Here is a 17,317-nt window from a genome sequence, read left to right as displayed (position 1 = left end):
TGTGTACTGAGTTGCATTTAATTTTTTTTAATGTTTGTTTCATGTCATATTACCTGCTATTTCCTTGGAAAAAACCCAACAACCAGCTGCTAAAAGCGTAATAGATACATTGGGCAAAGGAACGCAACACACACAGGGATTAGGAGAGCTATAATTTTTAAAATAATAATAATATAATTTTATATTTAAATTCATTTATTGCCGGCCACTCTGGGATTGTGGGACTGAAGGGTGGCAATGGGAAGTTTTAATAGAAATAAATGCAATTATTTTCTTGCCAAACCAGCCATTGAAAACACCATAGATGCATTTGGCAAAATTATTCATGCAAGCATTCACACAAACAGATTGAGGAGTGCATAAATATGTGCGCGTGTGCACGCTCACACGTACACAAGTTGTTTTACCCGTTTTTAAAATATCGGTTACCATAATCTGCCCTGAGCATACTGAGCTGACAGGGCGGCAAAGGCAGGTTGGAAAACAAATACCATTATTTTCTTGCCAGCTGGTGAAAATTTGGCCAACAAATACAACAAGGCAGGACAAGGGGTGTCCTGAGTTGTTGTTGTTGCTGCTGTTTCTTAAAGGGTAATCTACTGTTGTTTTATTTCTTTCCCCACCCCCACCCTTCTCCTTTTGGAAAAAAAAAATAATGACGAAAAAGAGATGCATTTTGGCTGCTGCTCGCAGTAACCGTAACGTGAGCATGCTAGTCTCCGGGAGTCACGAGGAAGGTCTGCAGGCTGGGCTGCAACATTTCAAAACAAGCAAGCATGGGCTGTAAGATCAACGCCGTTGCAAAAAGACGTGCGAGCAGCTGTTCCGAGATGAACACGCGAGATAAGGAGAGCGCAGGAATTTTCCGACGCGCTTTCTTCCTTAGAGACACGGATGAGCGCAAGGAGACACGGCTGAGAGAAGAGTGAGACACTTTCCAAGCAGCATGCATCTCTCTCTCTCTCCATTCCTCCTCCCTCTCTGACGCTGTAGCTTTTCCAGGGATCTCTGCCTTTTTCCTCCTCCCCTCCCTCCCTCCCCTCCCTCTCCTGTCTCTTCCTCGCTGGGCTTTGCCTGCCAGTCTGCTGAGCACCTTCCCTGCGCACCTTCCCGAGCCGCGAGCGCGCAAGCCCCAGGCAAAAACAGGCTAGGCAAGGAGCCGCAGCCTAGCCAGGCAGCCCCCCAGGAGCTTCCCGCCCCCCCCCCCGCGCCTGATCCTACTTCTGCCACCAGCCGCACCCCGGAGACGACCCCTGCGGGCCTGCCTGAGGGACTTCGCCCTCCCGGAGCTGCTACTTGCCGCCGCTGCAGTCTCGCCCGCCGGCCCGCCCGCCCGCCTCGCTCTCCCGGGAGCGCCTCGGTGGAAGCGACGATGTCGGAGGTGCTGCCTTACAGCGAGGAGAAGATCGGGCCCTACGGGGACGGCGGCGAGGTGGGGCAGATCTCCTTCACCTGCCGCCTGCAGGACACCAACAACTTCTACGCGGGGGGGCAGACCAAGCGGCCCCCCAAGCTGGGGCAGATCGGCAGGAGCAAATGCGGTGAGCGCAGCGGGGCAGCGATGCGGGGCACATGCGGGGTAGACGCGGAGTAAAGGGGGAGCAGCAGGCGAGGGGAGGCTGTCGTTGGGCGCGCTTGGAAACTGCACCCCAGCCTCCCCATTGATTTAAGGCAAATTGCTGGGCCCTTTCCCCCCCCCCCCCTCAATGTTGTGGAAGTTCTTAACTTTTCCGAGAGTGAGGTGGCGTGTGAGAGCTTGCCTCCCCTTAGTTACAAACCCTTATTTGCAATTTCTCTGGGTTCTCCCACCACCAGGAGCTCCCATGGCGGAGTCCTAGGTGTGCTTTCTCGAGAGTAAGCCTCACCATGTTCCATAGGAGCACATACACCCCTCTTCGATGTGCTGGGAGTGCAGCAGTGAGGAACGACAGAGCAGCTGCCTTACATGCAGAAGATCCAGGGTTCATCCCCCCGCCCCAAATATCGCTAGGTAGGGCTGGGAATGTACCCTGTCCGAAAGTCTGAAGGGCCTCTGCCAGTCTGTCTAGGTAACACCAAGCTAGATAGACCAACGACCTGACTTTCAGTGATTCTGTTGAAACCGGCCCCTTGATTAGAAACACGAGGACGGGCGTCTTGCTTTGTTTTTAGAGGACGGGCCACAGCTCAGAGATGGAGCACCTGCTTTCAATGTCGAAGTTCCCCGGTTCAGATCTTGGCATCTCCAGGTAGGGATAGGGAGCTCCCTTATCTGAAACCTGGAGAGCTGTTGCCTGTCAGTGTAGGTAATAGAGCTAGATCAAACAATGGCCTGACATGATATAAGGAAGCTTCCACTGTTTCTATGTTCCCAACAGTTTCTGTGCCATTATCTGATTCTGCATTCGATAGGATCCCGGCTTAAAGCACCCTCCCATAGATAAATACACCCTTAAACATGATCCATCTTTTTCTCCAAAACCTCCTTCTTGCACAACAGCTGGCGTGAAACTTGTTTGTGCCATAGTTCTTATTATGTTTTAACTCAGAGATGACCCATCGAATTGAATTGACTTAAGTGGTCCGTTCATTTCAGTGGGTCCACCCTATGTTTGACTGACGTATGCAATCTGCAAGTGTTAATTCTTCCTCACCCTGCACCCGTTCACCCCCTCGGCTTTTCTCTGCGCTAAGCCCATGCAAACCTTTCTGCTCTCCTTCTCCCTCCATCCCTCCGCAGACTTTTCACCCCATCCACATATCCATCCCTGCGGCCAGAAGCACCCACAGCAGGGGGGTCCTTGACCTGGCAATTTAATCTTAAGAAACATGCCCAAGGCAGGCTGGATGTGTGCTTGTGTGTGTGTCAAAAGGACAGAAGCTTTAAAAATAAATAAAAGGAGTGCCCATTCCCAAAGATGGTTGTGAGGTGAGGGTCAGGTGAGGAGGCGGGATTTAAAGCCCAATGCATGCAACTCCTGTCCAGGAAGAGTTTCTGCACTCTCTGCAGCAGTGCTGGGAAAGGGCCTTTGATCGGGGCTTCAATGGGGCCAAAGTGCTGAGTGAAAAATCACCCTTCCTCTCTCTGTGCAAGTAAAGGGCATGCAAACGCATTTCTGGCACTCATTTACCAAAGAACTGGTTTTCCACAAGCTCCTACCGCAGTGTCAGTAATATGGAGTATAAGTCTGCGTGTCTCCCATTCCCATGTGCTCCCATCTCGCACAGCCCCTATAAGACCCAGTGAAGCAAAAATATCTGGAGTCAAATGAATTTGCCAAAATTGGAAGTTCTTCTTCTCCTGCTGGTGTCCTCAGTGTATCTTAGCATATATGAGAGAGAGAGAGAGAGAGAGAGAGAGAGAGAGAGAGAGAGAGAGAGTCTGCTCAGATTGGTCACTGTCCTCTAAGCGCTTACAATCTAAAATGTGGAAAATTAGGCAGTGAGGGAAGGAAGGCTGTGGTGGCAGTGAGGTACTTACAACTTTGGCTGCTGATGGTCAAGAACAACGATTAAAACGATCAAGAGACTTGTGGCACTTCAGTTTGTTTTGGTGCGCGGTGCTTGTGCCAAAATAAATAGGTAAGCCTTTCGGGTGCCACAAGTCTATTCCGTTGTTTTTGCTGGAACAGCATGGCTGTCTGGAAATACAATAATATAGAGGTGTGAGGTTTTAGACTGGGCCATTCTCCATTTTTGTGGGGGGGGGGAGGGGGGTTGGACCCCACCCCAAGTAGGTGGGCCCGCTGCACAGAAACCATGACACCCCTTTCACCCATATGCAGGTCCCCAGTGGGTTCCGCTTGAGATTCTTATTGACGTAACAGTAGTAAGACTTGGAGGTGCACAGCACTCTGCTCCAGGTGATGAGTTGGGAAATGTATTATTGAAAGGCAGGACCTCTGTCTCCTCTTGAATCCTTAGATCCAGTTCACTTCTGTCAAATAATTTGGCGGAGAGAGGAAATGGGTTGGAGGTACCAACGTTCAAATTTACAAGATTTTAAAGAGGTGGGGGTGAAGGAAGGAAAATAGTACCCCAGTAGGGGACAGAGGTCATCAATGGACCCTTTCCACGTACAGCCTTCTGTTTCGCCTCGATTACATTTTTCCTTGAGACTGGAGGGTCTCACCCAACATAATTAGGGCTTAATTATAACGAGTTGAAGGGTGTGTGTATGTGTGTGGTCTCTTTGTGCTTCTGATCCTGCAATTAATTTTAGGATAGTAATGGCACTAGCCAACCTGGGACTTCATTTGCATGTTTTTTTGGGGGGGGTGTAGGTGCTTTTTTTGTTTTGCTTACAAAAAGAGTCTTAATTTGATACTCTATATAATCACCTTTGAGGTTGTAGATTTTGTGACCTTCGAAAGGGCAGATTCTCAGTGATAAACTTTGCAGGCACTCCTCTGGAAAGAACAGCACATATTTGGACTGAAAGCATCTTTTCAGAAAGGAGTGTGTGTGTGTGTGTGTACGTGTACGTGTACGTACACACCCTACAGTCATGGGGAGGGTGACAGCAGATTTACTGAGTCACACAAATAAAAAGCGTTTTGTGACTGCAACTCTAATTTCGCTCACTAGGTAATGATCCCCTATTGGACATAATGTGACTGGAGATTAATTTTTATTTTATTTTTGCGTGGAAGAGGGATTAAAAATAATTGCAAATGATAAATGATGGTTTTCAAGGTGAGTAAATAGATGCAAATTCAACCCACACACTTTCACCCCCACTAATTCGCTCTGAGACAAATCCACCAGGTAATTCTCCTTTACAAGACCTGGGATAAATTGTTAATCTGATGCTTGGCTCATTTCTTTGGACTGTCAGCTAGAGAACTTCAGTTCTCTGGTTCGCATTTGTCCCTTTCTCATTTTATCACCCATTTTAAAGCCCCACCCCACCCTGTGGCTTCATACTGTAGGGCGATGTCAGCAATTACAATCCAAATAATGGAAGCTTCATAGAATCTTAAATGCTCTGCTTTCTTTTCTTTTTATCTGCTTACAGTTGTCATTGAAGATGACAGAATTGACGATGTCCTCAAAAACATTTCAGAGAAACCACCTCCGGGAGTTTAAATCTTTCCACAGAGACACTGAGTGAAAAGGAGGGGGAAGAAAATGATTGACCTTTTATTATTGGGTAAAAAAAAAAAAAAAGGCAAGAAAACTAATAGCACTTTGAAGTTATTCCTTGCTATCCTGTGACCCATCTTGCGAAATCCTTAGGAGCAGGCTCAGAGGCAGGTGGTGTGAGATGAGGAAAGCAGTTTTACTCATGTGTGAAAAGATAAAAATAAAAAATCCAAGCCCAACTAGATTCCAGGAACTGCAAAATGCAAACCGTACAAATTGAAATGTACAAAGAAGAGCTCAGTTGTCTAAATTAAGACTGGTGCTCCCCTTTTTTTTCTCCTCTGGATGATGGGTAATTGGGAATCTGGATTTTAAAAAGTCCCTTAAACATACAGAACAGAAAAAGGCAGGGAATCTAGCAGTGTTTTCTTGGAAATCTTGGGAAGTGTCACTGTTTATACTTGTTCTGAACAAGCACTTGTTTACATGGTAAAATCTTGCAAAAACAATTCCATACATTTCCATACAATATGCTCTCCATCTCCATTTTTTTAAAAGAAAATGTCTGTATTTATGAATGTGGGTGGGGAAAGGGAGGGAAAAATAATGATATATAATTATAATTATAAACATATATCTATATATCTATATTTAATTCTAGCTACCTTTTAAAGTTTCAGTGGAATGTACGGAACCAAAACTTTTCTAAGGAAGGGATTCTACAGGGAAGAAGTTCTCTCAGTATTATTATTTTCTGAAAACAGATTGCAAATCTGGTATTTCACTGTTGCAGGAGGCAATTGTTCTTAAGGAAATAGAGAAATTTAATTTTATATGTGAAATGGGGGCAGAAAAAACAAAAGATGTGCATCGCTTTTTCTAATGACCACAAGCAAGCAATGTGGGCTAACTGCTTTCTTTCTTTTTTTAAAAAACTGTGACTTTATTCTCTGTCACACAAAAAACACCCCACCCTGCAAAAAAAAAAAAAAAAACCCCACCCAAACCACAATACAGTGACAAGTGTGCCAAATATTTTGAAATGCCAAAAGGCATTATTCTTTTTCCCTTTTCCCATTTTTGTGATTTTGAGTCCACGTAAAGTTGCATTTTTGTACCTGAATAATCCTCTTCTTTATAAAGGCTCTTTACTGACTCTTTTCGTGAAACACACATATACCTATGGGAAGCTGACTTTCGGAGTATCCTCCATTTTCTCCTTTCTTCCTTTCTGGTTCTCCTGATTGTACTTCAATTTTACTTACTTTTTGCATGACCTGCAAAACAAGAGGGGAAATGCCTCTTCAAGTGAGGAAATATTTTTTTGCCGTTCTCTTCGCATAAACTCTGGAATGACCTTTCAATGGGTAGTCTTGTTTCCTTTACTTATAAATATCGTGTATGTTGCACTCCTTTGCACAGGGCTATTTCTGAAATGTATAATAAAAAAGGAAAGAAAAAAAGAGAAAGAAAACAAAGTTCTTGTGTTCTCGTTTCATTTTATCCTTATAACAGCCCTGCAAGGTAAAACAAGCTGAAAGATAGTGGTTAGATCAGCCTTAGTAAGCAAATTTAATGGTTGGGCAAGGATTTGAATTCCGTAGCCCAAATCTCCCCATTTAAACACTGCATTATTGCTGGTTGGTCCCCCCACCTTCTACATTTTCTGACTTCCATGACAAAAGTCCATATTGAGTGATCTGCCAAGAAGCTGAATAACTCCTTTCTTGATTGAAAGCCAATACCGTCTTATCTTCTGCATGTGAAAACAGGAACATGCTTGTAAGAGTCCTGGCCTCATCCCAAAAATTACTTCTGCCATTACACATTACTTAAGGCAGGGATGGGCAGAAAGTAGAGTGGGGTCTACTGGTAGACGATCAGCAAAGATATTTGACTCAGAACTGTTTTAAAAACATCAGCATCAGAAAGACCGCCATGGCCAAAAAAATATATATTAGGCTGCTGAAATCAAGAAAACAGGAGTAGATTTGCCCGTGAAACAATTTGTGTGGCAGTGCCAGTTATGTTACTGCAGACAAACTGAGCTTGTTCTCAGAGGCCTCTTAGGGTCTCCCAGATGTCCTTTTTTATTGCATATCCATGATAATTTGCACTCACAATGCTATCAGGCTCTTCATAAGCAACCTCCCTTTCAATACTAATTTGTGCCTGCAAAAGCTTTGGGGCAACCACCTGGCTGAATTTCCATTCAGTGCATATGTATGCTGTAACTTCCCACCCTACAAATATTCTGTTCCATTTTGTTTTGGTCCTGCCTTTCCTGCACTACAGCCCCTCTGGACAGCAATAATGTGGCATCGCTCGGGAAGCATCATAGAACATCGAACAAAGCACGATTTCGCCACTCACCAATGCACTATACTGCATCAAGAACGTGTTGCAGAAGTCACCAACTTGGGAGGGGACCATATTCTGCAATTCTACACCTGTGTTTTTGAGCCATTCTTTTGCATTCTTTTTTGGCGCACCAAGATCCCATGAGCTTAAAGTCAGTCCACTAGGAGCAGAGAACCTGTGGTCCTTCAGATATCATTGTGATGTCCAGCTCCCTTGAGGCTCAGGTTACCAAAGGGATGATGGAATTGTAGTCTTATCAACATCTAGAGAGCAACAGATGTTCCCCATTCCTGACTCAGGGTCTACCCTGTCTGCTATATTCATGCAACAGGCTGCTCTCTGCTGATTTCAGAGCAAAGACTTGTTTATCTTTTTGGTTAAACGCATGCTTGGAGTGGGGAATTCCCCTGCCTTGCTATTGACCATTAGGCACCATTCAATATCCTTCCATCAAGTGTAATGTGAGATGTGGTGCCTTAGGGGACAACCCAAACCCAAAATCCGCCAGGCAAAGGGTGTTAGGATCTGGTGCATTCCCTGCTCACTCCACCAGTCCCAGCATGGCTGGGCTATGAGAGCATAAGCCCCTCATCTCAACTCAGAGTTACACCAGCATAAATCCCTCACCCTGGCTCATCTGGCTAAGCTGGGACTGCTGAATCTTATACCAGTGTATAGTCAAACTATTTAAATGTTTGTTTTCCCCTCTGCCAGGCCCAGATGGGCTCAGGCCAAGTGGCAGAAGCTTGGAACAGGGGTAATTTATGCCAGTTTAATTTAAACCAGTGTGAATCCCTCTGGCTTCCTATATTTAGGATTGCTCTGCTTGTAGAGAAGCATGGGCACTGAAATACATGTGCTCTAGATGGCAGGAAACAGAACATCTAGGAAACCCCGCGGCAGTAAAGTTTAGCTGTTGAACCCTGAAGGATAACACAACAACTGTTCAGACTTTAGCAAGACATCTTAAAGAGGAAAAAAATAAACAGGAAACTGGGACTTGTCCTTGAGAGTCTCAGACTAGGGTCTTTCCACTTAGCCATTGCCAAGAACCAGGAAATGTATCACCTGAAAAAGAGATCAGGAAATGCCACAGTTTTGCATAAAATGTGCCTATGCTGATTTATATGTGTAGATGCAAAATTAGAATGACTTTAAATAGCAAGTCATGTCAACATAGCGGAAAAGTTGGTGGCTTGGTTAGCTGGCTTGGCCAGCTCAGTCCAAGTGCTTAACTGTTGATGGGCAATGTCAAGTCCCACCCATCAGTCTCACCAGATCCTGCTTTGAACCCTCCATGGATTTTGCTAGGCTGGATTGTGTCCTTGGACACTGATAACGCCTCTTGCTTGTTCACATATAGAGGACAGAGAGGCAGTTTGGAGAAACTAGCCACCTGTAAAATTTACATTCATTGCTCCACCCACTTTTGGCTCTGGCCCCGCCCACCCCTGGCATCTGGCCTTCCAGAGGTTGCCAAGAAGGGGATGTGGCCGTCTGCCTGAAAAAGGTTTCCCACCTTTGCCTCAATCAATTGCTAAAGGCAAATCAATTAAGATGCTGCTTCGCGTTTCCAAGAATTAAGATACAGCCTTACTTAACTTGGTGGGTATAACTGGATCTAGCACTTCCCCAGTTGGCAACTTTGTGGATCTCTCTCCATCTACCTCCATCCCTCTAAAAGGCATCTCAGCGTGTCAACAGATTATAACCTAAAATGGGCCTGCTGTAAAGCAAGCAGAAGCAAGACTCAGGGTGACACCTTACTCAACAAATATAGTAAGGAAAGAAAATCTAAGGGGCAAACCCCCTTTAAAACTTTCAAAGGTTGCTGAGTAGCCTCAAAATGCTGACTGAAAACTGGAAATCAATAATGGGTAGGAATGGAAAAGGAAAACTGGAGATGGAATGGAGTATCCTGGCAGAGGGCATGAGGAAAGCTCCTGTTAGGAGAGAAGGATAGACTGGAACATTTGGCTGCAGTTCCCACTTGTTCAGTTAAGGGCAAAACCACAAGCTGAGCCTCCCTCTATAGAGCTTGGCTCTTGGGTTCTGGAACTGTAGCCCTTGCCTTGAAAATCTCAGATTCTGCAGACGAGAGAGGGAGCACACGAGGAGACAAAGCGTACGTGGGGCACACGGTGTTTGAGCAAGATCCCAGATGGACACGTGATGTGCCCTGCTCAAAGGGAAGGCACATTAAGCATGAGCTCTGTGTTAATTGCAGGGATTAAAAAGCCACGGCGAGCCTCATCGGGCTTGCAGGGAGAGCGTAAAAAGAGGCAGTAACGAGCATGCCGTGTGATCCCCCTGGCTTCAGAGCGCCAGAGGAAGGAAAACTAGCAAGAGGCTGCTGTTAGAAAAGGCACAAAAGGAAAGGAGACAGAGAGAGAGAGTTGGAGGGAGACGGTGCGGTCATCTAGTCTTGCCTCAAATGAATGCTATATTCACAACTCAGAAACTGCTTTTGTGTCCAGTTGTATCCAGCTGCTTCTAGTTTATGCACAGGCCGCGAAACCCTCCTCTCCTTCCCACCAGGTTTCTCTCAGCATCCAGCATTGAGAGGCCTTCTGTCTCTGAGCACAAGAAACGTCTTTCACCATCATTGCTCATGCATTTAACCACATGTGCACCAGGGACAAGGTGCATGGGATGCCTAGTGGATATCTGTAGATATAGGGTGAAGAGGAAAGGAATCCCAAGGCTGTGCATGCGTACATCATACATTTAGAGCACATGACATCACCTCACCCCCAGAATCCTTGGAACTGTAGCACCAATGTGGTTTGGTGGTTAGAGTGTCAGACTAGGAGCTGGGAGACTAGGGTTCAAATCCCCAAATGCCCGTGAAGCTCAATTGTAGGGCTTGTTTTTGGCACTCAGTCACTGCCTCTCAGCCTCATCTCCCTCACAGGGTTGTTGTGAGCATAACATGGGGGAAAAGAGAGCCACGAGACTAGGGTTCATATCCCCACTTGGCCATGAAGCTCACAGGGATTTTGGGAGCCAGTCACTGCATTGTGCCTAACCTACCTCACAGGGTTGCTGTGAGGATTAAATGAGGAGGGGGAGAGACGTTTTCTCCTGGTGCCTAAAGGTGTTTAATGAAGGCGCCAGGTGAACTTCCCTGGGGAGAGCATTCCACAAATGGGGAGCCACTGCAGAAAAGGCCCTTTCTTATGTTGCCACCCTCCGGACCTCTTGCGGAGAGGGCACACAAAGAAGGGCCTCAGGTGATGATCTCAGGTAGGTTCATATGGAGAGAAGTGGTCCTTGAGGTACTGTGGACCTGAGCTGTTTAAGGCTTTATAGCTCAGAACCAGCACTTTGAATTGGGCCCAGAAACTACCGTAATTGGCAGCCAGTGCAGTTCGGCCAGGATTGGTGTAATATGCTCAAACCGTCTTTCCCTGGTGAGCAACCTGGCCCCTGAATTCTGCACTTGCTGAAGTTTCTGAACCATCTTGAGAGGCAGCCCTATGTATAACGCATTGCAGTAATCTAACCCAGCTTCCATTCATCTGCAGGTGGTGAGGCAAGGCCCCAGTTTCCATGCAGACATCTATTGCCGAAAGCATGCAATTAGGAGATGCAAACAAAGCAACTTCCTCCTAAATACCTCCCCATATACCACCATCAGAGCAGAAAGAACTGAGAGGAGAACTGTGTGCTTTGGCGTGACTCTGATGCTCTGCCAGAGCCAAAAATCTGACTTTTCCTCTGGCTGGCAAATGAGGGTTACATTGCAGAGGGGTTGAGAGCCAGCTGGCCAGACAGGGCAAAAGTATCATCATCTAATTTTTGCCAGGGGTGAGTGGATCTATCCATTTCATTTTCTTTCACTTTCTCATTTTTCCAATCCTACATTCCGTTCTCAACATTTCCTCATGTGTTTGAATGTTCCACATGAAAATTCATCGGCATTTCAGGGCCAGCCTCTCCTAATATATACACAGTTGGCAAAGGAATTTTCCCCACCACAAAGTTTTGTTTTTTTTGTATTTTGGTTTCACTAATACATGTATTAGGGGACGTGGGTGGCGTAGTGGTCTAAACCACTGAGCTTCTTGGGCTTGCTGATCAGAATGTCGGCGGTTTGAATCCCCGCGATGGGGTCAGCTCCCGTTGGTCGGTCCCAGCTCTTGCCGACCTAGCACACCAGTGCAAGTAGATAAATAGGTACTGCTTCAGTGGGAAGGTAAACAGCGTTTCCGTGCACTGCTCTGGTTTTGGTGTTCCATTGCACCAGAAGCGGCTTAGTCATGCTGGCCACATGACCCGGAAAAACTGTCTACAGACAAACGCCAGCTCCCTCGGCCTGTAAAGCGAGATGAGCACCGCAACCCCAGAGTCGTCTGCGACTTAACTGTCAGGGGTCCTTTACCTTTAATACAAATATTAATATGCACACTTTCCTCTATCATATGCATTTATGTAGACCTTACCTGGTTGGAAAAACTGCAGTGCAATTTAGAAAAGTGCAGATTCTGAAGGATGGCTGTGTCTTGCTTTTGTGTACTGTTTCAGAAAGGGTGCATTTCACAGGTCCACCTTTAAATGCAAATGGAATCAAATTTCTTTTGGGATAAGCAGCAGCTTTTAATTAACACTCACTGTCTTTAGAAAAAGAACCCACAAAAGGGTTAAGTGGCTTTTCTGAGCTAATCTGAGCTTTTCTCTCCCATTTCCTCTTTCCTTCCTCTATAACCAGTAATGGCTGATGATTGTAAGTAAATATCCAGTTTACACTTTACAGCTGTGTCTGTGTTTCTTGGAATGAGATCAAAACCTGCTCTGCAACCATTCCCCCCCCCCTAATTACCACCAAAAAAACAAAAAACAAACCATTGCACAGAGATGTAAGGTTAGGAGCTATTCTGAAATGCTACAAATCCAAATTTCTGCCTGGAGTTTTGGAGTTCAGAATGACTTGATTGTAAAATGGAACCAGTGGATTAGGAATTCGGCAGCAGCGTACTGTGGTGGCTGCTGTGGCTGCTCTGGTGGTGAGCAGTTTGCTCCTTGGAGGCTGGATCTGCCGCCCGAGGCAGCTGCCTCACCTCACCTCATGGGCAGACTGTCCCTGGTCCCAGCTATATGTCCCACCTTCATTGAAAGGTGCCTTTTCAGTTAAAGTGGCCCAGCAGTCCTTTGCTCCAGGAGACTCTGGTTGTACTGGGGCTTCTGAGCCAGAGGAGGGTGATGCAATGTCCTCAAGTGGGATGGGCACTTGTGCCATGGGCTCACATGGCAGTGGTGCTTCTCCAGGATGTTCTGAATCCTCATCCTCATCCCCAGAAGAAGGCGGATCCAACCCCCGGGACCGTGACAGTCACATAGACTTGCACAAGTTTAACGTGTCCACATTGCTGCCTGGGCAAAGGAGAGTGGGCCCACCCCAATTCTAAGAACAGAAGCTAACTGGTTTGGCAGCTGAATCTTCCTCCAATCATGGCAAAAGCAGTACAGCACCACAACCTCCATCACAGCTGAGGGCAACAAGATAGTTGGGTATGTGGGGTACACCCAGCTCTGCCCCTTAACAGAAGGGAATGGTCAGGGGGGCCAGGAGAACCAGCTCTGTGTGTGTGTGTGTGTGTTGTCCCTACTGTCTCTCGTGTCTGCCAGCTAAGACAGTTGCTGCATTCTGCCTAACAGTAGGGCCAGACACACACACACACACACACACACCCCTACACACCTGGCGCCAATAATCCACACAGAACACCTTGCACAGGAGGGGGGGGGCTGAGAGTGAAAACAGTTCCTTGTCTCATTAAAAACCTGCGGGGTAATTTTGCAAATAACATAAGAAGCTGTTCTGAAGAGATTTAGCATCTTATCCCAACTCATTTCCAGCCTCCGGAATGCGTTCCTTGAGCATCGTTCGAATATCATTAAGAGAAGTCAATCTGCAGGAAAGGCGGAGAAAGGAAAGGAAGGGGGGAGGGAATCTTGTTCTAGGGGTTGATTGGATTCTCTCCCTTTCCTTTCTGAATCTGTAAGGAGCCCTTCCACAAAATGCACCTGTCTGCCTAATGATGGGTTTGGGTGGGGATAGAGGAGAAATAAAACAGGGGAGGGGGCTGCCCGCAGCAGAGCAGAGAAATTAAATTTGGTTTGCCTTCAGTAAAAGGCCTTAAAGATGCACACACACACACACACACACTACACACACACACACACTACACAATACACCATACTCCCCAATTCTCTTCCCACACATAGAAGTAATTTTGTCAAATCTTTTGTCAACTTCACCAGGATGAGCCTATTACTTCGGTGTGCTATTTAGCTCATTCCGCTCTGAACGACCAGCCACAGACTATATTATATGCCTGGTATTCAACTAAAAGCTGCTCAGAGTTGACCCGCTGAAATGATCTAAGTTATGTGCATTCGTTCTTATGGGTCTGCTCTGAACAGAACTAACACTGGATACAATCCCATGCTTTTAAAAAGGAAACGAATGTTTCCCATCTCAAACTAAATTCATCCTGAAATATTATTTATTGGGTTCAATCTTCAAGGGAGGGGGGAAGAGCGTGTGCCAACAGCATAGCTTGCTCCATCACAAATGTTTGGCATGTGAGTGTGTGTGTGTGTGTGTGAAATGAAATGCGGGGAGACAAACACAAAATCTGGTGCAGATTCACAAATTCATTAATTGGGACCAATTAAGAAAGGGAAGGATTTTTAAAGATAGAAAATACCAAATGGCAGCAAGCGTATCTCTTGCTCCAAAATCAAAGAAATGGGAGGAGGGCAACATCTTTGAAATGCCTCAAAACAAGCCTAACTAATGGACCATCTAGTTTAGCACTGTCTATCTCAGGCTTCCATAGCCTGGTAGTCCCACCCACCCCAGATATTGTTGGATCCTATCTCCCATCTTCCCTGAGCAGTGGCCATGCTGGCTGGTACTGATGGAAGATGGAGTCCAGAAACATCTGGAGAACACCAGGGTGGGGAGGCCATTGGACACTGAACAGCGGCAACTCACTTTTCACCCCAACCCGAAGATGTCAGGGGTAGACCTTTGGGTCCTTTGCATCCAACATGAGCTACAGCCCTTCCCCTAACCCAGGAAGCTGCCACATCTGCCCCGAGGCATCACAAAATCCCATTGTCCCAAGGAAGTGGTGGCTTAGATGAGATGGCAAGAGACAGGCTGTGAGGTGGAGCAGACTTGGAGTGGGATCACATCATCAGGACCCTGGACAAAACTGACAGTAGCTACACTTCAGCACCATGGCTAGCGATCTTGGCAGTTAAGGCAAAGCCTAGGTCTAGGTGAGTGTTTCCCAGACTTGGGTCTCCAGCTGCTTTTGGACTACAACTCCCATCATCCCTGACCACTGGTCCTGCTAGAAAAGGATGATGAGAGTTGTAGTCCAAAAACAGCTGGAGACCCAAATTTGTGAAACACTGGGAAACAAAAAGACTTTTGCTCCCCTGGAACCAGATCATCCCTCCCAGACTTTGCTCCTCTCTTGAGGAGTGGAAAGCCTTGAAGGGGCAGCCAGACAAAAACCACTTAAGGAGCGTGTAGCCTCTAGGAGAGGGTGTGGCCCATGGAGAGTCATGGGGGCCAAACAGAGAGCCCTGGAATGCCATATTTGGCCTCTAGACCTGAGGTCCCTGCCCTGCACTGTTGCAGAGCAATGTGGCTCAATGGGAGCTGTCCCGGGTGCTGAAGCTGCCAGCTTGCTTGTTCCACAAAGTCTTTTTGTCAAGGGCAGAGCCACATGCCACACAGCTGTTTTTATGAAGAGGGCATTGCCAGTTGGCCCTTGGTATTACAGAGGGAGGCAAGGGAGGCCTTTTCAGGTGGGTGACCCCTGTGCTAGTCAGATGCCTATGCAATGTCACAGGCAGAGTACAGTGGAGATAAGTCAGTAGCTGGTATTCAGAGGCGCACTGCCTCTGACCATAGAGTTGCCATTGAGCTCTTAGTCACTAAGTTAGCTAAATCATTTTATCCTGCTCCTCTGTTGAAAAGGGCACGCAGAGCAGGGAGCAATAAGCAGTAACGAGGCAGTCCCTGCCCTCAGGATTGCAATCTAAAAGACATGGCACAAAAAGATTCAGGAGGGATGGGAGATGGGGAAGCAAACCCAGGCATTAGTTTTTAATTACAAAATTGTTGTATGTGTTCCTTCTGGCAGGGAGTGGGGAAGCAAACTCTTTCCCACTGCTTCTTCTGTGGCCAATGGATGAGGCCTATTGGTCTCTCCTTGGTCCCGATGCTGGTCATAAAGGACCAGTCTCTCAGTAGTCTTTGGTCCCCTAACCAATGGTAGACACCAGTGTGTGCTCTCCTTCGGATGCAATGATGACAAATTCATGGGGGATGGGGCTATCAGTTGGCTGTATGCCATCTCTGATAACTGAGTTGGCATGCCTCCTGCCTATTGCTGAGAATCCTATTGTGGTCATGTCTTGTGTGTGTTTTTCCCAGAGACTGATCACTGTGAGAACAGGATGTTGGACTAGATGGGCCATTGTTGGACTAGAGAGCCAGTGTGGTGTAGTGGTTAAGAGCGGTGGACTCATAATCTGGTGAACCAGGTTCGCGTCTCCGCTCCTCCACATGCAGCTGCTGGGTGACCTTGGGCTAGTCGCACTTCTTTGAAGTCTCTCAACCCCACTCACCTCACAGAGTGTTTGTTGTGGGGCAGGAAGGGAAAGGAGAATGTTACCAGCTTTGAGACTCCTTCGGGTAGTAATAAAGCGGGATATCAAATCCAAACTCTTCTTTTTCTTCTCTTCTTGTATGTTCTGCTGTCTCATGAGTCTCTATTTCCAAAAGCTAATGGTCATCACCACATCTTGTTGCAGTGAGTTCCCCCGATACATGATGCCCTGTGGGAATAAAAGGGCTTTCTCCTCTCTCTTCTGGAAGTCTCCCCTCACCCACTTTCAGTCTCTCTCTCTCTCTCTCTCTCTCTCTCTCTCTCTCTCTCTCTCTCTCTCTCATGCACCCACACACCAGCACCCACACACTAGTCTATCATTTTATATCCCCTTCTTATAACCCTCAGCAAAGCGCTTCCCTTCACATGCTGGAGTGCACAGCTGTTTCGTGCACCTGACGACACAGAAGAGTAGGCAGAAAGAGCCATTCGCTGGTCTTTTATGTGAGAAGTGCCATTTGCACAAAGCGGATCTCGGATTGCTTCAGAGCAACATGAATAATGGAAGGCCTCTGGTATTCTCAGTTCAATTACTCAGATAAATAATACAGCCATCAAAGTGGATAACATATAATAACCAAGGAAATGAGCAATATGAAGAAGGGAGGAAGAAGGCAAATCATTTGGGAAGGGGGCAGCTGAAAGGTGGGGGAAGGTAGAGTGGGAAAAGAAACCAGGTGCTTCATGGTCTCTGCTCAGAGACTGAAATTTCCAAAAGGTACTTATTGTAATAATGGCTAAAGCCAACCCAGGGCGGGTTACATGAAATATTTAACCATCATCATCCAGAGGCAACCAGCATACCTCCTATTCTGTAAACCAGACAGGCATCTGAAGCTAGATTCCTGCAGTGAACTCTGTGTGGGGCTTTCCTTGTACTTGCTCCAGAAAGGTAAAGGTAAAGGTAAAGGTACCCCTGCCTGTACGGGCCAGTCTTGCCAGACTCTAGGGTTGTGCGCTCATCTCACTCTAGAGGCCGGGAGCCAGCGCTGTCCGCAGACACTTCCGGGTCACGTGGCCAGCGTGACAAGCTGCATCTGGCGAGCCAGCGCAGCACACGGAACGCCGTTTACCTTCCCGCTGGTAAGCGGTCCCTATTTGTCTACTTGCACCCGGGGGTGATTTCGAACTGCTAGGTTGGCAGGCGCTGGGACCGAACGACGGGAGCGCAACCCGCCGCGGGGATTCGAACCGCC

The 17,317-nt window shown here is 46.8% G+C and overlaps 1 protein-coding gene across 1 annotated transcript; it reads left to right on the top strand.

Annotated features, from left to right (window-relative positions):
* Nucleotides 1–771: 771 nt before the first annotated feature.
* CAMK2N1 (calcium/calmodulin dependent protein kinase II inhibitor 1) lies at nt 772–6,542 on the top strand. The gene is made up of 2 exons (XM_083629047.1): nt 772–1,541; nt 4,997–6,542. The coding sequence occupies exons 1-2, from the start codon at nt 1,373–1,375 to the stop codon at nt 5,065–5,067; spliced, it is 240 nt and encodes a 79-aa protein (XP_083485173.1). The 5' UTR covers nt 772–1,372; the 3' UTR covers nt 5,068–6,542.
* The last annotated feature ends 10,775 nt before the right edge of the window (nt 6,543–17,317 follow it).

The sequence above is a fragment of the Podarcis filfolensis genome, assembly GCF_964270895.1.
Source record: "Podarcis filfolensis genome assembly, chromosome: 8".
NCBI lineage: Eukaryota > Metazoa > Chordata > Lepidosauria > Squamata > Lacertidae > Podarcis > Podarcis filfolensis.
The sequence above is the reverse complement of the archived record's forward strand: the minus strand, read 5'-3'. Positions and strand labels throughout refer to the sequence as shown.

What these genes read in the sequence shown, in the direction of transcription:
- CAMK2N1 (XM_083629047.1), top strand. Translation starts at nt 1,373, where the DNA reads ATGTCGGAGGTGCTGCCTTACAGCGAGGAGAAGATCGGGCCCTACGGG. An exon ending in GATCGGCAGGAGCAAATGCG is followed by an intron (nt 1,542 to 4,996) that starts GTGAGCGCAGCG and finishes ATCTGCTTACAG; the next exon opens with TTGTCATTGAAGATGACAGA.